General features: G+C 40.7%; 1 protein-coding gene across 28 annotated transcripts in view; it reads right to left on the bottom strand.

Moving 5' to 3' along the window:
• Positions 1 to 23,395, bottom strand: part of LOC110537701 (general transcription factor II-I repeat domain-containing protein 1) — a 48,357-nt gene that overhangs the window by 24,622 nt on the left and 340 nt on the right. For 2 of the 28 annotated variants that reach the window (XM_090192603.1, XM_021623944.3), the window contains exons 1-7: positions 22,932 to 23,260; positions 11,756 to 11,888; positions 5,000 to 5,141; positions 2,701 to 2,877; positions 1,058 to 1,244; positions 588 to 910; positions 136 to 219 (exon numbers count right to left, since the gene is read on the bottom strand). In XM_090192603.1, coding sequence (XP_090048729.1) covers positions 136 to 219; positions 588 to 910; positions 1,058 to 1,244; positions 2,701 to 2,877; positions 5,000 to 5,141; positions 11,756 to 11,881 — 1,039 coding nt within the window. In that variant the 5' untranslated portion in view covers positions 11,882 to 11,888; positions 22,932 to 23,260. Of the gene's footprint in view, positions 1 to 135; positions 220 to 587; positions 911 to 1,057; positions 1,245 to 2,700; positions 2,878 to 4,999; positions 5,142 to 11,755; positions 11,889 to 20,550; positions 23,340 to 23,395 lie in introns of those variants that run through there. The other 26 variants (XM_090192596.1, XM_021623946.3, XM_090192601.1 and 23 more) reach the window with 17 other exon arrangements.

The following is a 23,395-nucleotide window of genomic DNA, read 5'->3' on the forward strand; positions in this document are numbered from 1 at the left end:
GTTACACATCCACCATAGACGCTACATCCATGAACAATGTGAATGGAAAATATCTGAGACAGCACAAACGGGTTGGTGAGAAAAGTATGTGGCCTACAGGCCTACTGTCTGTGTCCAGTTCCAGTTCAAGCCTACCTGACTTCTCATGTACGAGGGAAAACAGGAGGCGCTTGGAGACGTGGATGCTTGGAGGACTCTGGCCCAACTCCCCTTGGAGTACTATCCGCAAAATGCCAGAAATTAAACATTGATACACATACTCACAAGCGTAGCATCAAAAGCACATTTTAAAGCCTATTTAAAGCCATTAAATTATGCTTTCAAGGCCAAGCAAATTTTGAAAAATGAAAATGTCCATAATCAAAAGTGATTCTCGATCAAATAATTATGTGAAATGACAGCCAGTAGTATAACCACTAGCAAAAATGACAGGGAGAATAGTAACCCTGCCAAATTAATTAAATTACAGAGACAGAAAATGAACGGTGACTCAAAATGGTGAAGGGTTTGTCAGTAGTAACCTGGATCTCCATCATCTGCTACCTCAGCAACAGCTTCTTCCTGTGGGGTCACGTTATATATCTTACCATTGTCGGAACTGTCTTTGGCGGCCGTCCCTTTCTCCGCCCCTGCCACCCAGGCCCCCAGGCGGTCTTTGTCCAGGTTGAGGAGGGACGTGGGCTTGAGGTCCAGCTTGCCGTCAGGGTGCGGCAGGGAGGACATAGGCATGCCATACAGGAAGCTGGAGAGCATGGAGTTGCTGGCCGAGACTGATGCGGTGGACAATTCCTGGGCGGTGGAGGCAGGCTTGGAGGATGGGCCGTGTTTGGCTAGGATCTTGGTGGTGCCCGAGAAGGAGTTGTGGTTGCTGACACTGGACTTAGTCTCGCGCAAAGGCTCCTCTGTTCCCCTATAAACAGATGATGAAGAAGAAGGAAACAGGAGAAGATAAAGCTGTGTCAATAACAAGACCAGCCCTGGATCAATCCTAATTATGCTGCCTTACTTCTGCCATTTATGCAGGTACGTCATGAAGTACTGTATGGAGTGAGATCACCTTTTGACAGTGAAGTAGATGCGGTTGCTCTGCTCCAGGATCTTCATTAAGGTCTTGGTGTTATACTCAGCAGGTTTCCTCAGGGCGATCCCCTCAGGCAGGCCGTGGGCCACCACAGAGCTGGGGTCCTTCAGGATCCACTCATAAGGCACAGGGACTAGGCTATTGCTCTTCCCAACAGCCTCACCTGGAAAATCATCACATACATACAGCATGTCAAATGACTGTAAATGGCAACATTCCATGTCTTGTCAGAAACATGCTTTCTGTTGTGAGATGCTAAAAATTAGAAAAGGACATGTCAAATGACTGACACATGCACACGCATGTTCACCTATAATATATACACTGCTGCTTCCATTGTTATTATTACTGGGTTGTTCCACTAATTCGGTGCCTTTTGAGAAGTGTAACTTGGTCAAATGTTTTTTTGATTTCACCTAACTTAAAAATTATGTCAACATCATAAAAACTATTAGTTATCCCCATCTCTCGTAACCGGCCGCGACCGGGGGGTCCGTGGGGCGACGCACAATTGGCCTAGCGTCGTCCGGGTTAGGGAGGGATTGGTCGGTAGGGATGTCCTTGTCTCATCGCGCACCAGCGACTCCTGTGGCGGGCCGGGCGCAGTGCGCGCTAACCAAGGTTGCCAGGTGCACGGTGTTTCCTCCGACACATTGGTGCGGCTGGCTTCCGGGTTGGATGCGCGCTGTGTTAAGAAGCAGTGCGGCTTGGTTGGGTTGTGTATCGGAGGACGCATGACTTTCAACCTTCGTCTCTCCCGAGCCCGTACGGGAGTTGTAGCGATGAGACGAGATAGTAGCTACTACAACAATTGGATACCACGAAATTGGGGAGAAAAAAGGGGTAAAAAAAATATATATTTTTTTTATCCCCATCTCAAAAATACTATATTAAGTTCCTATTATGTGCCAAAGAAAGTTACAGGGTTGACAGTAACAAGGTTGATGATTTCATCTTAAAATCAGCCATAAAACCCCCTTGTGGCAGGAGGAATGGAAGCTTGCTGTGTGCAACAGGAAGTGGCAATTGAATGCAAGCTCCACCTGCTTTTACACGATGATTTGACTATTAGATGTTCAATGTTTCTTTAGATTTTTTCTTTTTTTTAAAGGAATAGTTCCACAATAATAAATGAGTTTAGTTCACATAAGAGGGTTGACCTTAAAATGAGGGACAGACGTAAATGAATTACTAATCACATGAAATAAAATGTTAAAAAAAATCAACATGTGTAAAACAGTCCAGCGAAATGCTTACTTACAAGCTGCATTATTGAGAAAAAGCTTGTAAGCAAGCATTTCGCTGGACTGTTTTACAACGGTTGCATCCTGTACACGAGACAAATAAAGTTTGATTTGACAATAGAAAAACATTCAATCACGTGTCAGAAATATGATTTTAGTTATGAGAAGGTAGAGATTAGAAAAGGAACGTTTCATCTGAAACTTCGTTGCATGTCAAATTACTGTGAATATTAACATTCAATCATGTGTTTGACATTTGATTTCAATTATGAGAAGGTAGAAATTAGGAAGTTAAATTAGAAAATATAAATAATTCGATAGCGCAGGCCTAAAAAAATTATATATTTGTTTGGTGAGGTATGTTGAAGCCCTTACTGTAAAGCACACTGAAGACTTCCTCCACCATTTTCCTCAAGACAAAGATGTTAGAGTGGGCATCTGTTGACGCCCTTTGTTTGCCGTGCCCGCCCTCTTTACCAAGCTTGCTGAATTCACTCTCCTGGACTTTGGCATGGGCATTCACTGTGGTCAGCCCTTGCAGACAGTGCACCCCTGAAAGAATCAAGCATGAGAAACTAAAGGCATACAGTGAGGGAAAAAAGTATTTGATCCCCTGCTGATTTTGTACGTTTGCCCACTGACAAAGAAATGATCAGCCTATAATTGTAATGGTAGGTTTACTTGAACAGTGAGCCAGAAAAACACGTCAAAAATGTTATAAATTGATTTGCATTTTAATGAGAAAAATAAGTATTTGACCCCTCTGCAAAACATGACTTAGCACTTGGTGGCAAAACCCTTGTTGGCAATCACAGAGGTCAGACGTTTCTTGTAGTTGGCCACCAGGTTTGCACACATCTCAGGAGGGATTTTGTCCCACTCCTCTTTGCAGATCTTCAAGTCAATAAGGTTTCGAGGCTGATGTTTGGCAACTCGAACCTTCAGCTCCCTCCACAGATTTTCTATGGGATTAAGGTCTGGAGACTGGCTAGGCCACTCCAGGACCTTAATGTGCTTCTTCTTGAGCCACTCCTTTGTTGCCTGGGCCATGAGTTTTGGGTCATTGTCATGCTGGAATACCCATCCATGACCCATTTTCAATGCCCTGGCTGAGGGAAGGAGGTTCTCACCGAAGATTTGACGGTACATGGCCCTGTCCATCGCCCCTTTGATGCGGTGAAGTTGTCCTTTCCCGTTAGCAGAAAAACACCCACAAAGCATAATGTTTCCACCTCCATGTTTGACGGTGGGGATGTTGTTCTTCGGGTCATAGGCAGCATTCTTCCTCCAAACACGGCGAGTTGAGTTGATGCCAAAGAGCTCCATTTTGGTCTCATCTGACCACAACACTTTCACCCAGTTGTTCTCTGAATCATTCAGATGTTCATTGGCAAACTTCAGACGGGCATGTATTTGTGCTTTCTTGAGCAGGGGGACCTTGCGCGCTCTGCAGGATTTCAGTCCTTCACGGCGTAGTGTGTTACCAATTGTTTTCTTGGTGACTATGGTCCCAGCTGCCTTGAGATAATTGACAAGATCCTCCCGTGTAGTTCTGGGCTGATTCCTCACTGATCTCATGATCATTGCAACTCCACGAGGTGAGATCTTGCACGGAGCCCCAGGCCGAGGGAGATTGACAGTTCTTTTGGGTTTCTTCCATTTGCGAATAATCGTACCAACTGTTGTCACCTTCTCACCAAGCTGCTTGGCGATGGTCTTGTAGCCCATTCCAGCCTTGTATAGGTCTACAATCTTGTCCCTGACATCCTTGGAGAGCTCTTTGGTCTTGGCCATGGTGGAGAGTTTGGAATCTGATTGATTGCGTCTGTGGACAGGTGTTTTTTATACAGGTAACAAACTGAGATTAGGGGCACTCCCTTTAAGAGTGTGCTCCTAATCTCAGCTCGTTACCTGTATAAAAAGACACCTGGGAGCCAGAAATATTTCTGATTGAGAGGGGGTCAAATACGTATTTCCCTCATTAAAATGCAAATCAATTTATAACATTTTTGACATGCGTTTTTCTGAATTTTGTTGTTGTTATTCTGTCTCTCACTGTTCAAATAAACCTACCATTAAAATTATAGACTCATTTCTTCGTCAGTCGGCAAATGTACAAAATCAGCAGGGGATCAAATACTTTTCCCCTCACTGTACATCTCCACTTTTCCCCTTGCCAGTTTCACTCAAAGTTGGGCTATTCTGGTTCTCAATTGCTTTAGAATTGATTGATAGATTTATTTATTAGTTTTAAAAAATTACATAATTAAACAGTACATCATTTTTTTTTTTTTACTTGACGGGGATTGCACAATAAAGTCAGGGACTTATTTCCATTGTGGTCCCATTTTCTTTAAAGTATATAGATACATTCAGTATACAGTTACATGGATAGAGACACATTACAGAGATACAAACAATAAAAATGGTTCTACACTCCGGATAAGAGCAAATGCTAAATGACTCAAATGTAAATGTAAAACTAGAGATTGAATTACTTAAATAAGACAAAACCTTTTTAACTAAGTTCAACTCCAAGACAAAAGCTTGACCTGTGAGGAAAATGTTGTAGCAATTGTGCTCCAAGTGAAAAATGTAGCCATATCGTGTTATGTGATTTGGGCAAATTATACCCTATTCAGCTTTTTTGCCCAGTACACAGCGAAGCACTCACTGCAAAACTTGTGGAAGTCTGTTTGTATTTCCCTCCGTGAGTTGAGGAAAGCTCTTCCCTTTTCTGTTCCCACGGCGATCACGCTGTCCTCGTGCACTGTGACGCAAGCCACTTCGGCATTGAGCTTTGACATGGCTGTACACTGGAACACAGGTTAAAAGACAAGGTCATAGGTCACCTTCTCAAGCAAGACTAAAGCTGTGTTCGAAAACCCATACTAACAAACTGTATACTACATATTTAATGAGTATATACTACATGCTATTAGTTCATTTTAGTATACTGTAAATGAACAGTATCATTTCAGTTGAGTGTACTAGCACTTCGCCTTTCTACCGGAAGTAGATGCTGTTGCTATGCAACTTCTTGCTAGATTGTTAACATAGCGGACAAATTACTAGCTAGACATCTTACGACTTCAATAACAATGTCCATTGAGAACGCATAACGACTATACCACTTAACTAAGCTAAGAATGACGTGAATAATCAAGTCAATAAATGGTGGGTCGTTAGATAGCATATAGTTAATATACTGTCAAGTTTGATGTGTTAGTAGCCAACTAACGTTAGTTAGCTAGCTAACATATCGGTATATACAAGCAACTGCAGAAATGATATGCTATGTAGTTTGTAAGGCTAGCGTAGCTAACAAATTGTCAGCCACCATAACGTGTAACTTATTTGAAAAGTCATTACATTGCTCAACAGTTGTCATAATTAGTTAAAGCAATGAATTTGAATCCGCTCTGGTCGGACTTCGGCAGTATATTTTCCTCAATTTTCTTCAAATCTGAAAATGTTGTGAATCCACACCCATTTTCTGAATAATTACATTATGGGCCCTAAGAGCATGGAAATAGTGTCCACACCTTGTATACTTCATATTTTGGCGAATGTAGTACATCTTTTGGCATACTACTAACATCCATACTATGACCAATAAGCATACTACATACTCAATTTACGTCACAAATAGTATGGTTAGTATGAGTATTCGAACACAGCTTCAGAGTGAATAAAGAAAAACATTTCCTAGTGTTACTGTGAGGCTCAAAGTACACTTAATCAACATTTAGAATATTGTTCTATTCATTGACTCTTCTTCCGACTTCTTACAATCCCTAGCCATTTTTGCTGTATAAATACTTTTGGTTGTATTTGCATGTACACAGATTTAACTATATTACACAGTGGTTCACTTCACAATGTTTTCTGACGCCAATTTGTTTTTAAATATACACTGCTCAAAAAAATAAAGGGAACACTTAAACAACACAATGTAACTCCAAGTCAATCACACTTCTGTGAACTGTCCACTTAGGAAGCAAGACTGATTGACGAATTTCACATGGAAATTATAGGCAATTAGCAAGACACCCCCAATAAAGGAGTGGTTCTGCAGGTGGTAATCACAGAACACTTCTCAGTTTCTATGCTTCCTGGCTGATGTTTTGGTCACTTTTGAATGCTGGCGGTGCTTTCACTCAAGTGGTAGCAGGAGACGGAGTCTACAACCCACACAAGTGGCTCAGGTAGTGCAGCTCATCCAGGATGGCACATCAATGCGAGCTGTGGTAAGAAGGTTTGCTGTGTCTGTCAGCGTAGTGTCCAGAGCATGGAGGCGCTACCAGGAGACAGGCCAGTACATGAGGAGACGTGGAGGAGGCCGTAGGAGGGACACAACCCAGCAAAAGGACCGCTACCTCCGCCTTTGTGCAAGGAGGAGCAGGAGGAGCACTGCCAGAGCCCTACAAAATGACCTCCAGCAAGCCACAAATATGCATGTGTCTGCTCAGTCAGAAACAGACTCCATGAGGGTGGTATGAGGGCCCGACGTCCACAGGTGGGGGTTGTGCTTACAGCCCAACATTTGGCATATGCCAGAGAACACCAATATTGGCAAATTCGCCACCGACGCCCTGAGCTCTTCACAGATGTAAGCAGGTTCACACGGAGCACATGTGACAGAGTCTGGAGACGCTGTGGAGAACGTTCTGCTGCAACATCCTCCAGCATGACCGGTTTGGCGGTGGGTCAGTCATGGTGTGGGGTGGCATTTCTTTGGGGGGCCTCCATGTGTTCGCCAGAGGTAGCCTGACTGCCATTAGGTACCGAGATGAGATCCTCAGACCCCTTGTGAGACCATATGCTGGTGCGGTTAGCCCTGGGTTCCTCCTAATGCAAGACAATGCTAGACCTCATGTGGCTGGAGTGTGTCAGCAGTTCCTTCAAGAGGAAGGAATTGATGCTATGGACTGGCCCGCCCATTCCCCAGACCTGAATCCAATTGAGCACATCTGGGACATCATGTCTCGCTCCATCCACAAACGTTGCACCACAGACTGTCCAGGAGTTGGCGGATGCTTTAGTCCAGGTCTGGGAGGAGATCCCTCAGGAGACCATCCGCCACCTCATCAGGAGCATGCCCAGGCGTTGTAGGGAGGTCATACAGGCACGTGGAGGCCACACACACTACTGAGACTCATTTTGACTTGTTTTAAAGGACATTACATCAAAGTTGGATCAGCCTGTAGTGTGGTTTTCCACTTTAATTTGGAGTGTGACTCCAAATCCAGACCTCCATGGGTTGATAAATTTGATTTCCATTGATAATTTTTGTGTGATTTTGTTGTCAGCACATTCAACTATGTAAAGAAAAAAGTATTTAATAAGAATATTTCATTCATTCAGATCTAGGATGTGTTATTTTAGTGTTCCCTTTATTGTTTTGAGCAGTGTATATACAGTACAAGTCAAAAGTTTGGACACACCTACTAATTTCAATATATATATACAGTTGAAGTCGGAAGTTTACATACACCTTAGCCAAATACATTTAAACTCAGTTGTTCACAATTCCTGACATTTAATCCTCGTAAAAATTCTCTGTCTTAGGTCAGTTAGGATCACCAGTTTATTTTAAGAATGTGAAATGTCAGAATAATAGTAGGGAGAATGATTTATTTCAGCTTTTATTTATTTCATCACATTCCCATTGGTTCAGAAGATTACATACACTCAATTACTATTTGGTAGCATTGCCTTTAAATTGTTTCACTTGGGTCAAATGTTTTGGGTAGCCTTCCACAAGCTTCCCACAATAAGTTGGGTGAATTTTGGCCCATTACTCCTGACAGAGCTGGTGTAACTGAATAAGGTTTGTAGGCCTCCTTGCATGCTTTTTCAGTTCTGTCCACACATTTTCTATAGGATTGAGGTCAGGGCTTTGTGATGGCCACTCCAATACCTTGACTTTGCTGTCCTTAAGCCATTTTGACACAGCTTTGGAAGTATGCTTGGGGTCATTGTCCATTTGGAAGACCCATTTGCGACCAAAGTTTAACTTCCTGACTGATGTCTTGAGATGTTGCTTCAATATATCCACATCATTTTCCTGCCTCATGATGCCCTCTATTTTGTGAAGTGCATGAGTCTTTCCTGCAGCAAAGCACCCCCAGAATATGATGCTGCCACTCCCACTCCCGTGCTTCACGGTTGGGATGGTGTTCTTCGGCTCGCCAGCCTCCCCCTTTTTACCTCCAAACATATCGATGGTCTTTATGACCAAACAGTTCAATTTTTGGTTAATCAGACCAAATGACATTTCTCCAAAAATTACGATCTTTGTCCCCATGTGCAGTTGCAAGCCTTAGTCTGGCTTTTTTAATGGAGGTTTTGGAGCAGTGGCGTCTTCCTTGTTGAGCGGCCTTTTAAGTTGATATAGGACTCGTTTCACTGTGAATATCGATACTTTTGTTCCCATTTCCTCCAGCATCTTCACAAGGTCCTTTGCGGTTGTTCTGGGATTGATTTGCACTTTTCGCACCAAAGTACGTTCATCTCAAGGAGACAGAACGCGTCTCCTTCCTGAGCGGTATGACGGCTGCGTGGTCCAATGGTGTTTATACTTGCGTACTATTGTTTGTACAGATAAACATGGTACCTTCAGGCGTTTGGAAATTGCTCCCAAGGATGAACCAGACTTGTGGAGGTCTACCATTTTTTTCTGAAGTCTTGGCTGATTTATTTTGATTTTTCCATGATGTCAAGCAAAGAGGCACTGATTTGTAAGGTAGGCCTTGAAATACATCCACAAGTTTACCTCCAATAGACACAAATTATGTCAATAAGCCTATCAGAAGCTTCTAAAGCCATGACATTTTCTGGAATTTTCCAAGCTGTTTAAAGGCACAGTCAACTTAGTGTATGTAAACGTCTGACCCACTGGAATTGTGATGCATTGAATTATAGGTGAAATAATCTGTCTGTAAACAATTGTTGGAAAAATGACTTGTGTCATGCATAAAGTTGATGTATCTGACTTGCCAAAACTATAGCTTGTTCACAAGAAATTTGTGGAGTGGTTGAAAAACAAGTTTTAATGACTCCAATCGAAATGTATGTAAACTTCCGACTTCAACTGTATATTTTTTTTAAACGATTTTCTACATTGTAGAATAGGTAAGATATGAATTAACACATATGGAATCATTTAGTAACCAAAAAGTGTTAAACAAGTCCAAATATATTTGAGATTCTTCAAAGTTGCCACCTTTTGCCTTTGTGACAGCTTTGCACACTCTTGGCATTCTAGTGAAACATTCAAATTCTGTTCTTCATTTTGACAGTTCGTTACAAAAGTGCTATTTTTTGGTATTTTAGTAGTAAATCTAGCTCCTTTTGCCACTAGCGGTTCAACTATACCATTGAAATCATGATGTAGAGAGGCACCTTGAGAAGGTCCTTCTATGTAATCTCAAGGGAGGGGTTCGGTTTGAAATAAACTATTCTGGGTGGTAACACCTCAAGGCTTATTATAAAAGCAGGTGACAGCGCGCCCAATTTGGCAATGGTCCTGGTAAGTGGAGTGTAAGGAACATTTCCGCATATGACCAAATTCAATGTTTTTGCTTACTGTTTCATAAACATCTGTGCTTTTACGAAGAAAAAAAATGTAGGCTATGAGGACTATACGTTTATATTCGTAGCTACATCCATCGTAACAATGAAATAGATGACAATGGTGGTCATGTTAAATTGTTGTATTTTTTTTACCAACCACTATTACTGATTGGTGGCACAGTCCACGAAGAGTTAGCTCATAGTTCAATGGTTGTGAATGCTACTCCCTTATTTACAACATTCATACAGTGCCCACACACTTCTAAAAAGTCAAATTATACCTGTGAGAGGGGTCACATCGGCAGCAGTTGTAGGTTTTTATACAGTAACCAATCTAAGTTCATTTGACCATTGGAAAAATAGCTACTGCATAAATATTGCAATCTTTTAAAATATGTTTTATTTATTTAACTAGGCAAGTCAGTTAAGAACAAATTCTTAAATTCTTATTTTCAATGACGGCCTGCCTGTTCAGGGGCAGAACGACAGATTTGTACCTTGTCAGCTGGGGGATTTGAACTTGCAACTTTTTGGTTACTAGTCCAAAGCTCTAACCACTAGGCTATCCTGCCACCCCAGCAATGCGGGCTGGATTGAATTGAGCACCTAATCTTCATTTAAGGTGACGATTGCACTTTTCTTCCCAACACAGTACCAAAAATACAAATTTCAAAAGATGTATTTTGTGCCCCATGGGGTATTCGAACTTACACCGCAAGTGGCAATCGATGGGGCGACAGCTAGCCTAGCGGTAAGAGCGGTGGGCCAGTAACCTAAAAGGTCTCTGGTTTGAATCCCCAGCAGACTAGATGAAAAATCTGTCGATGTGCCCTTGAGCAAGGCACCTAACCATAATTGCTCCTGTAAGTTGCTCTGGTTAAGAGTGTCTGCTAAAATGAAAATGTAATGTCAGAAACTTGGTTGGTACCTTACCACGGTGAGCTAACTGTACAGAGCCGTAACTGCTCGCGTTGCACATCATTTTATTATCAGAGCGTGCCAGTAGACTTCTGGTAAGTACGCTTTAGTGAGAAAGTGTTGGGATCAGGTACAACTATGTTTATCCACACCCAAAATTAATGTTTATGAGCAATTTCCCCCACCCACAACTTCTCCCCTGACTGCATTTTTTTTAAATGAAGGGGTTGGGCAAAGGCTGAAATTGGGGTTGAGTTACCCTTTCATGATATGACCCATTTTATACATATAAATTAAAATTAACCACAATCAGTCTCCTTTAGGATTGCACATTCAGCAAGTGACCAGCAGCTGGAGTTCCCTTTGAATCTATTTTCCCATTCACTGTGTTGGTGGTGCTCATAAAATGTAGCATATCTTCAGAATTAGCAGAGCCCACTCTGGCAATTTGATGTAATTGTAGAGTATATTGTTCTAAACAAAGTCTTAAAATGGGTAGTTTTGAGATATTAATATTCTTAATGTTGAATAAATTAATGTGACATTTTAATTTGGAATCAATAGATATATTTGAGAGAACACCATAAGGAGTATAATGACACCAAGATGTTGTCTGTATAGTTCACAGATCATAGGGTCTTAAAGGAGGCATGTATAGGTCTAAAAAAATAGCCAAAAATGGCCACTTTAATCATGATTTTTTTAATGGTTTGCAAAACAAACGTAAAAAGCATTTCAAAAATCCATCCTGCCAATGTGAGAATTGCCAGAACAATCCAAAATACCTAAAATATTTTCAGCTCCCATGGAATTGCCAAATTTGATTTTGTAAGGAGTCATTGAAATAACACTGCCTGACAAATCAATCTTTCATGTTTTTTCCATGACAAAACTAATAACGTATGTGTATGTCTGTGTGTGTTAGTGGTCCTACCACTGAGTCCAGCGCAGACACTAGGCTGGTGAGGATCTCCTGTCTGGCCGACACCTGTGGGACCCGCAGCTCAGTCCGGGAGTTAGTCCTTATCCCGTCACATCCAGACTTCCTCATCTGTGCCATTCCTCTTCTGAGGGGACACAAAATAGAGGGCTTTCAAGAAGTTATCAAGAAGATGAACCGAAACAGTCATTTGTGTCTGCCTGTGTAGATTACATAAATGTGGATGGTATCTCGTCTGCATCCCATCAGTCACTTCTGGGAGTAGGATGAAGTTGCTCCTACACTGATCTAGGGTCAGTTTAGAATTTTACTCACTAGTGGTTGATGTTATGATTGGTAATCCCAGATCTGTACATAGGGGAAACTTCACCCCAGAGCTCGGTTCTGAGTGAAACACTGAACAATGATTCAGTTTTACCCACGTCTGTAGAAAAGGAGGCTGTGTATACATGGTCTAAGTATATGGCATATGCTAGGTAGACAAAGTCATGTCCTGCCATTTAAGGTAGCTAAAGCCTACAAATGATTGAGCAGTAACCAAATGCACACGACGTTGATCTGCCATTCATCGCACCAATAAAACAACAAGAAGCCCATTTGATTTGACAACGGAGTTTGGCTGCATTTTGAATAGTGATAAAACATGGCAGTTGGATGGGGGTCATTTGGGTGGAGGGGGAAGTTTATTCTCATTAAGAGGCTTTTAAAAAAGTGGCAGTAATACCCTCCATGTAATATGCTAATACCCAAATCCGTCACACACATTCGAAAGTAGCTAATTACGATAAGCCTTTGTCAGCCAATTAAAGATAGCTCTGAATATTCATTTGAATCTCTTCATCCTTCATTTGCTCTCCTTAGAAGGTAGCTCAGCAAATAACTGTAGAGGTTGGAATTGTCTAGGAATTGAAAGAAAAATGTACCCAAATTCCATTTGCTCCTGATTAGGCCTAATTTCGAATTTAGGGCTGGCACGGAAATTGTATAATCGTGTAACAGGCGATTATAGATGAAGATCATCATAAATGCTTTATGCTTTTTTGTGTATGTGAAACGAACATCTGACTGAAGACAGGGACCTTAAAAATAGTATGGTCATGCTACACTGAGTGTACAAAACATTTGGAACACCTTCCTAATATTGAGTTGCACCCCTTTTTCCCCCTCAGAACAGCCTCAATTCGTCGGGGCATGGACTCCACAAGGTGTCGAAAGCGTTCCACAGGGATGCTGGCCCATGTTGACTCCAACGCTTCCCACAGTTGTGTCAAGTTGGCTGGATGTCCTTGGGTGGTGGACCATTCTTAATACCCATACGAAACTGTTGAGCGTGAAAAACCCAACAGCGCTGCAGTTCTTGACACATTCAAACCGGTCCACCTGGCACCTACTACCATACCCCGTTCAAAGGCACTTAAATATTTTGTCTTGCACATTCACCCTCTGAATGGCACACATACACAATCCATGTCTCAATTGTCTCAAGGCTTAAAAATCCTTCTTTAACCCATCTCCTCTCCTCCATCTACACTGATTGAAGTGGATTTAACAAGTTCCTAATGTTTTGTACACTCAATGGATATCTATGGATGGGATAGACAGGCATTCCTGTGGTTGAGTCCGTTTCCATGGTAACAATGTGATTAAACTTTCTCGTTCTTTGTGGAAACAAGCAAGGTGTTGTAGCAAACAAGTCTTCAGTTGAGCCCCCCCGCATTCAGGAGCGGTGGAAAAGAGAAAAAGTGCATATTTTATAGCAATGACCGCAGTCATTTGGCTGACAAATAACAGTCACCCAAAATTCCAGGGCCATAACAGCCCTAAATGTTCAATGTCATTTGGAAAATGGACAGCCGTGTAGGAGAGAACTCATAATTGACCCTTTTCTAAATCCCACCCAATCAATCAGTGCTCCATTGGATGGCAACTGTTACAAACTGTTAGCTAGCTGCACTGGCCACCATTGAAAATGCTGCTAATGCTAGTTAGCCAGTTATCTATACCTTGTTTTCACCAAATGTATGTTAGCTAGATAAGTTTGCTATATTATGTATTTAACCCTCATCTGCTGTCGACATCAGGATATAATTTGAGAGCATTCATTAGCTCCAAAAGTGGTTAGTAGCTACATGCTGACAGTGCATTCAGTCATCCAGTGGCTAGCCACACTAAAGAAAATGTTTTTACCAGGTTCCAGTAAAGCAATTGTTATAACAGTCCACCACAACATATCCGAGAGGCTCCTGATTAGCAAAGGTTAGTTTGTGTTTTATTTTCACCGAGTAATAAAAACAGTCTGAAATCATTCTGAGGGTTTTTCTACACTAGTTTGAACGGGGAATTGGGCTTCCCAGAAAAATGTTGTCCGAGTTGTCATAGGGCAATGTTCCAATGACGCTGATATTCCGATTTTTTACTTTAAAAAGAATGTCAAACAAAAACCATTGATTGCAAAGTTAAACAAACCATACAATTCTATTCACACTGATTACTTTTAACAATTTCCACTGAAAATGTAACAAACACATTTACTCGAAAAACTGTGCAGATGTATAGTTTGATAACAGAATGATGGTAAAATCTCCCTCCGTTTATGTGACCACATTTTCCAAAAACTCTTAAATATCTACTCCAAATTTAAAGATGTCTGTAGAAAGAATGGAGTGTCAGCTATGATATGACACCTCTATTTTGTTTATTGTAATACAGTAACTGAAGTGGATTAACACCCAGTAACAGAATGATGGTAACAGAATGACATCATGGGTCTCTGATACAGAAACACTATACAGAAATGCATAATTATGAATATCATTCTCTTCATGGTGATGTATCCTAAATAGGTACACAGAAGGTAGAAACATTTCCTAGCCTCCTTTGCATGTTTGGGTATTATTCTACACACTGGCTATTACAAGACCAAATGTGGTTGGTCCGGAACAAAATTGTACCAATCATAGACGTCTGCTTCATAAGTTTGAACATCACAGTACAGCACAGTAGAGTACAGCACAGTAGAGTACAGCACAGTAGAGTTACTGTACTGTTCTAAACTCTACTGTACAGTACTATACTTTTCTTTACTCTGCTGTCCAAACTTGTGAAACAGTCGTTTATGATTGGTTCAGATTTTGACTGATCAAATTTCAACTACTTCTCATCGTCTGATGTCGGTCGGTGCTCTGTGGGTGAGAGGGCTGGTTACAGTATGGAAAGAGAGGGGGCTCATGGGTAGGTGTCAGTAAAAGACAGAGAGAGCTGACATTAACTGGAGAGAGTGAGATAGAAGAGAGACAGGGGGAGAGAGAGGGGGAGCGGTTGTCCAGACATTTTTCACACTCGTTTTGACCACCACAGGACAGAAACAGAAAGAAAACATTGTGCTGAGCATAACAGTATGCTAGTGGAAGGGGGGATAGTAGCAGGTGACCCAACTGGTTTGTGACTACTATAAATTCCCATGGTAGCCAGTTCAGTTGCAGTAATTCTGTTACAGATTTTTAAGGGTTTATGTTACCAATTTGTTAACAGAATGACTTGTTTTAATGACTTAATAAATCAAAAAACAAATTGTTATCACAAAAACACAAACTAATTGGTAGGTCTACCTTTACTTGTTACTTTTGTGAACTTTCATTATCCTCCCTCATGAAGGAGAGAAACTATAAAATATCTTAAAGATATGTAGATTTTTGGTAACACATTGACAAGACACTAGGCTACATATTTTTTTTTAACTTACAGAAGGAAAATAATTTCTGAAAAACAATATAAAATGTTGATATTAGTTGCCAGGGTTTTTAACATAATTGTGGTTTGATGTATGTTTAATACATTTTAAGACTTTCCCTGCTAGATGTTTTCTAAGACCACCTTTCCATCTGTTTGAACAGAAATCAAAGCCTTTACTTATTCCACATTTTTAGGATGGACAATTTTTGAAAAAAAGTGTATACAGTGTATGTCTTAAAATAAATAGACTCAGCTGTCATCTGACACCAAATTTGATGTGCACCTATGAACTTCACGTTGCTCTTGCTCAACAGTAACCAAGGGGGTGGGGCTTAGAAAAGGGTCAATTAGTCTATTTGCAGGGGAGTAGGCCTAACATTCATCACAAACATGTTAACTGGACAATATAATCAGTGTCCATAGAAAGTCAAGGAAAGAAAGGGTAAATAAAAGTGGGATGGAAAGAGTGGGGCATATAAAAAGAAGAATCCCCCCCAATCCTAATTCCAGGCACTGCGTTCTCATGGCAACAGCAATCTGCTCCTTGGAAACTAATCTCGAGGCATTTGAACAATGCAGCTCCGGCCTTTAATCTCTCCAGACACTGGGAGTCATTATCCTAGCCTCTCAGGGCAGCCCCAAACCATAGACAGTGAGGGAGGGCAGAGAGAGAGAGACAGTCTCAACTGCACCAATATGCCTGTCTGAATAGGGCTGACCCCTGAACCAACAGCAAACATAAGCCCCTTAAACTATTACACCACCGAAATAGATGGCCTCTTTCACTCCCATCTTTAAGGCAGAGGCACACGAAAAATTGAGAAGGGGGGCACCGTCATTTTGTTCGAGAGAAAGCCACCACCAGTGAACTCAAATTAAGTGTTTTCTGGCTGGCAGTGGTTAGGCTACTTCAAATGCAATGTCACAAGTACAAATGTCAAAACAAAGAGCATGGAAATTGACACAGCCACTGATGTTGAGATGGAAAAATGCAAATGAACCAATATGGTTCCGGTTCCAATTTCACTTGTTGATGTCAAACACAATTATTAATGTAGGTGCATGTGACTGAAAAAGCTTTAGGTTTGTTGCTTTGGTAATTTATAGTATAGTACACATATATATATATATATATATATATATATATAGGAATACAAAAGGGCTATTCTAAAAAAAACATTGCCATCTTTGACCTTTGGCAAGGACAAAACAAAAACAACTCAACTATTTGCAATTGTAGCCTCTCTTGCCTTACAGCAAATCATTTCAGACTGTAGCCCAAATATAGCTTAGTCTTAAAACATTTATGATACCACCAGACTACAGTACCTAAAATGTTTTGCCTGTGCCTTGATTGTGAGATAAACTAGCCTCTACCTAAGAAACAAAAAAGAACCACAACAGTATGGCTACACTTCAGAACACTTCCCTGGTATGAGAGTAACGCCCTGATCTTAAAATGATAAAATGCTGCTCTAGCTGCCATGCTTAAATGCTCCAGCTAATGACATCCTAACCCATTTGAGTCCCCCCGGGAAGCCGGCACTGTTATTTCCTTCATGTCATGTAAACCTCTGCAGGCTACAGAGGGCTAAGCTGATCCTTTACTTGTTGAATAATTGCCCAAGCATTATTTAGCCAGAGTTATTAGGCTACAATGTACTCAGAAGGGGTATAAGGGTTTTCTGAGCTGGTTTTGCACTAAGAGGCTTGTGGCACTCGCTGCCATTGATACACAACACTTGCTTATACCCCTTAACAAGCCATTGCGGCCCGGAGACGTTTTGAAGACCACAACTGTATCTAAATTGTTAGGCTCAGTGCTGATCAATGACTTTTAATGAATTATGTTGATCTTTGGCATGCCAGGCATGATCCCAGAGGCTATAGATGTGCATCAGCTAGGCTATTATGCCTGCGTTGTGGGATAGGCATAGCCATGAGTCATTCCTCTGCTCAGGCATTGCTGACGCATGCCAGATCTTATAACACCTGGATAAGTATTTTACGTATCAGCTTACCACATCATATGGTATAGTAGTCTGGTGCCCACCTGCAGTCGATGACGTTGCACACATTGGTTGATGATTGCTACGTCTGAGCAGGGGAATACAGTTTGGAGATCCAGCTAGTTCTGGATTAGTTCAAATACACGGAACAACTGAGGTTCACAGTTCACAGGTTCATCTTATGGTCATGATGCAGCAGTGTGTAGGAGGGAGATTCCTAGATGTGAGAAGTGTGCAGGAGGGCATGAGACAAAGGAATATGTAGTATTAGTGGGGAAAGCTGTGCATGTTAACTGTAGGGGTACCCATATTGCTGGAGATCAAAAGTGTCCAGCAAGAGAAAGACAGGTCAAGGTTGCCAGGGTCAGAGTAGCAGGGTTCTATGCTGGACTCTTTTTATTTTTTTACAAGGAGCACACGCGCACCTAAGTTGAAAGCTGTAAGCGCACACAAAGAAATTTAGGAGCACAATGACAAATATTTGAGGTAATAAAGCTAGAATTATTACTTGGGGCATCTAAATTTAAAAAATCCAGGTTGCACAGCTAAAATATGTAGGTACATATGTGAGTAAAATGGTAGCACTATATACCCCCAAGTAGTACAGGTGTCATATGAAGAGGCAGTGAAGAGAGTAGTAGAGGAAGATGGGTCCAGAGAGAGGGATCCTAAGAAGTTCCCTGTGAGTAAGGGGAGGCCAATTGAGAGTAGTAGGAATAACGTGCTTCAGTAAGGTTTCCACTAGCTACCACAGCCACAATGTCAACATTGGCTATATCGTAAAAATGCATAAAAAGTACAAATGTGTTCTTTGATCTTCATTTAAAGGATAGGCACAAGGTTATCAGTGTGATTAATGTTAGGTTTAAAATCACATTTTAAGAAGAGAAATTGTAGAAAGAAGCTGGGTATATGACTTTCTGACTGTGGTAACTAGTAAGGTTGCTTCTTACATGCTGACCAAACCGACGCACACATGCATGTTGATTTTGTACACCCACACCAGACACGAAACCGACACGCAGATTGAAATATCATAGACTCCGAAACAATTATATTAATTTGGGGACAGGTCGAAAAGCATTAATAACATTTATGGCAATTTAGCTAGCTTGCTGTTGCTGGCTAATTTGTCCTGGGATATCAACATTGGGTTGTTATTTTACCAGAAATGCACAAGGTCCTCTATTCCGACAATTAATCCACAAATAAAACGGTAAACTGAATTCCTTTCTCGTCATCTCTCCTCCTTCCTCAGGCTTCTTTTTTACTTATTTGGACTTCATATGGCGGTTGGCAACCATCTTTACGATGCATTACTACAACCGACTGGAGTGTGGACGTCAGTTCATCTTTCAATCACCCACGTGGGTATATGCTCCTAAACACCAATGAGGAGATGGCACGTGGGTATATGCTCTTAAAAACCAATGAGGAGATGGGAGAGGCTGGACATACAGCGCGTTGAGCGTCACAAATAGAACCTATTTCTATTTTAGCGCTTGGCCACGCAGACGCTCGTGAGGCGCGCGGTCAGGGTGGGTGCAATGATTGAATAACATGTATGTGTAAATGTATTTTGCAGCGCTCACGCATGTGAGCTGTGTGGTCAGCTTGAGTCAACATACCTGGTAAAATAAAATACAAAAATAAAAGTAATATGCACGTTCAGTGGCACTTCGAAACTATCTCCTGAGAAGGTCAAATATATTATATATAATATATATAAATAGATTTTTCAACGCAGATACTGATAATTGGAGGACCAAGAAAAGCCGATACCGATAATTGGAGGACCAAAAAAGCCGATACCGATTAATCGGCTGATTTTTAGATATATTTGTAATAATGACAATTACAACCATACTGAATGAACACTTATTTTAACTTAATATAATACATCAATAAAATCAATTTAGTCTCAAATAAATAATGAAACATGTTCAATTTGGTTTAAATAATGCAAAAACAAAGTGTTGGAGAAGAAAGTAAAAGTGCAATATGTGCCAAGTAAAAAAGCTAACGTTTAAGTTCCTTGCTCAGAACATATGAAAGCTGGTGGTTCCTTTTAACATGAGTCTTCAATATTCCCGGGTAAGAAGTTTTAGGCTGTAGTTATTATAGGACTATTTCTCTCTATACCATTTGTATTTCATATACCTTTGACTATTGCATGTTCTAATAGGTACTTTAGTATTGCCAGCCTAATCTCGGGAGATGATAGGCTTGAAGTAATAAACAGTGCAATGCTTGAAGCACAGCGAAGAGCTGCTGGAAAATGCAGGAAAGTGCTGTTTGAATGAATGCTTACGAGCCTGCTGCTACCTACCACTGCTCAGTCAGACTGCTCTATCAAATCATAGACTTAATTATAATATAATAACACACAGAAATACGAGCCTTAGGTCATTAATATGGTCGATTCGGAAAAATATTATATTGAAAACAAAACGTTTATTCTTTCAGTGAGATACGGAACCGTTCCATATTTTATCTAATGCGTGGCATCCCTAAGTCTAAATATTGCTGTTACATTGCACAACCTTCAATGTTATGTCATAATTATGTACAAATCTGGCAAATTAATTAGTCTTTGTTAGGAAGAAATAGTCTTCACACAGTTCACAACAAGCCAGGCGGCCCAAACTGCTGCATATACCCATACTCTACTTGCACAGAACGCAAGAGGAGTGACAATTTCCCTAGTTAAAAGAAATTCATATTAGCAGGCAATATTAACTAAATATACAGGTTTACAAATATATACTTGTGTATTGATTTTAAGAAAGGCATTGATGTTTATGGTTAGGTACACATTGGTGCAACGACAATACTTTTTTTTCGCAAATGCGCTTAATGCGTTAATTAAATCACCCGTTTGGTGAAGTAGGCTGTGATTCAATGATAAATTCAGGCACCGCATCGATTATATGCAACGCAGGACAAGCTAGATAAACTAGTAATATCAACCATGTGTGGTTAACTAGTGATTATGTTAAGATTGATTGTTGTTTTATAAGATAAGTTTAATGCTAGCTAGCAACTTACCTTGGCTCCTTGTTGCACTCGTATACCAGATAGTCAGCCTGCCACGCAGTCTCCTCATGGACTGCAATGTAATCGCCCATAATCGGTGTCCAAAAATGCTGATTACCGATTGTTACGAAAACTTGAAATCGGCCATAATTAATCGTCCATTCGGATTAATCGGTCGACCTCTAATACATATGTAATATAACCATTATTCTGCATTGTGAATTGATGTGGAATTGTATGTTTATTTTCTTGTTGTTTAAAAGGAAAACAGATTTTTTTTTAAAGTTTCAACATTAAATGGAAGATCGGTGAATTACAACACCACTAGGCTGCATTCAAAACAAATCTCCCTCATCCCCGCGCAATTTGGCAGAGACTCGAGCCTTTTACTTTCAGTTTTGGTCCACCAGCTTCAAACAGCTGTAAAAACTATATTGTTTGTTATTGAAAACAAAAAGACATTTCACAGCAATGTTCTCACGCAAATGGCAATTGAGCAAACCGTGTAGAAGTTTTAGCAACCAGGAAATGACAGAGTGCTTTCTACACTGGCCACTTGACCCGATTCCCCTAGACAACAACAAACTCAAAACAGTTTTCCCCATTTTGAGATGCCAGACCAGCGGGAGAAATCAATAGATGAATATCACAACACTGGTGGGTAAGTAAGACTGTGAAACACTATCATTCCACTATTGATGCAGATATATTATGGACATTTTTAAATTTACAATCCAAAAATTCCTAAATATCCTATGTGTCCTATCCTATCCTTAAAGTAAAATTGTCCATTTGTCACATCCCTACTTGTAACATTTACTGAGGTAGCCTAGCGGGATCTTTGGGCCAGTAACCACAAGTCCTCTGCCAGGCACATAGCGATTTACAGGAGCAATTAGAGGTATGATAAGAGTGTCTACTAAATTAATATAATTTAGAAAATTGTGGCATGGCATAGGTTACTGTAACTAGCTGCTTTTACATCATGTCTCAGGTAATGCATGCATTGGATAAACTGCATGTGAAGCTTGTTTGAGGTGAACTTCAGTGATATGTTCATGACATGATAGTAAACTAGCTAGTCAGCAGATTAAGACCCTACCGTTACACTTGTTTACACTGAGCTGCACTGGGTCGAAAACATACCTCAATCCAGTGATTAGAAATTGCATTGTGCTCCGATTTGTCCCATTATCCTAACTGTTACACACGGAAGATTGAACGGACTGCTATTTTTTCTGGAAAGCTGCCTTTTCATCCTGGTGCTAGCTAGCAGTACCCACAGCAGCCATTGTGTGCCATTCCACAACAAAGGAGCTGATTGGCTGGAATGGCAGTGGTGGCTTCTACAATCTAGCCCTAGAACAAGGGCAGTTTTCCAGTAAAATAGCAGTATTTCAATCGTATTAATGTATCAGTTTGGATATAGGTCAAATTTGCATAACAGTGGCACATCCCATCCCTGCAGGTACGTTTTCCGACCTATATCTCGTGCCTGCTCCGCATTGTCTTAATCTAACAATTAATACCGTCGACCCCAGTGCAGCTCAGTTTAAACAATCATAACATCAATTGGGTCAGAATCTGCTGGCTATAGTACACTAGCTAGCTACACGCCCTACTCCAGGTTAGCTACAATGGGGAGTTTTGAATCCTGACTGTAGCTACCTAGCTAGCTATGTAGTCTAATTACCTAACGTTAGCTACAGAAGAGTAGTTAGTATCAATGCAAAAAATAGTGGATGAGATTGGGAAGAGAAAACTGCACGACAGTTGTGAAAGTGTTTTTCAACCAATGTCTATGTGGGCTGCCTGCTAGCTCGCTAGATCACGTTGACAAGATTGAACAAAACGCTTGAGTCTAATTTAATTAGCTAGCTAAACTGGCTAGGTAGCTAACCAGTAAGCTTTCACTAAAGTACAATGGTTGACGTGCTCTTGAAAAATGTCTTAATTTATACTCAACACACAAAATGTATTATGCCACCCGTTTTAGCTAATAACAGGCAACAAAACAATGACCGGATAGCTGGCTGGCTAGCTAGCTAAATTCTCTTTCTTGCTAACGTTAGCTAAACCATCCGTGCGAACACCCAACCAAGACTCGTCGTACATCATTCTGCGAAATTATGTTGCTCGGTTGGCTGTACACATATCAAATACACAATTTAGCAACATAACAACATACAGTTTAGCCCATACCATTGTCCGCATCTAGCTAGCTAGCTATGGAAATAGCGAGAAGGTTCAATCGAGCTGGCCCATCTCCTCCCCCAGAATTCTAATCTGTAATTTCACAATTTGTACAGTCATAAAAAGTCACGTGTATACAAAAGACACGGTTTTATGTTTGAATGTTGATAAATGTTACAATAACATGATGCATACCTTACCAACATCAACGTTTAAATTGTTTTACACTGTCAATCCCGGAATATGGTTATTCCCCGTTTAATCCAACCGAAATTGCTGGGTAGAATTCCCATCTAAAATCTAGCATTAATATCGGGGTTTCGAAACCTTGTAATCTGAAGCATTACTGCACAAAATTTGTTAGCAAAACGTTATCACCGAGATTATTTTTCTATTTCCCCCGTTTTTTCTATTTTCTTGAACAGTGGAGTGTGTCCCGTTTCTTTGTTCTGTAGCTAATCCAGTAAAATTGAAACTCATTCGCCTCCACTAATCCCGGTCCAACTCAACAACAGCATCTATTGGCTGTAATTTACATATAGCTAGGATTAAGGAACCTCTGGGAAACCATGGGGGGAAACTCGCATGGAGAGGGTCGTGAGTTAAACCTGTTGTAAAAACAAACAAACAAATATCACACTCCGCATTAAACATTTAACTAAAT

The sequence above is a fragment of the Oncorhynchus mykiss genome, chromosome 12 (genome assembly GCF_057628025.1).
Source record: "Oncorhynchus mykiss isolate SJ-2025 chromosome 12, ASM5762802v1, whole genome shotgun sequence".
In the NCBI taxonomy this organism is placed as follows: domain Eukaryota; kingdom Metazoa; phylum Chordata; class Actinopteri; order Salmoniformes; family Salmonidae; genus Oncorhynchus; species Oncorhynchus mykiss.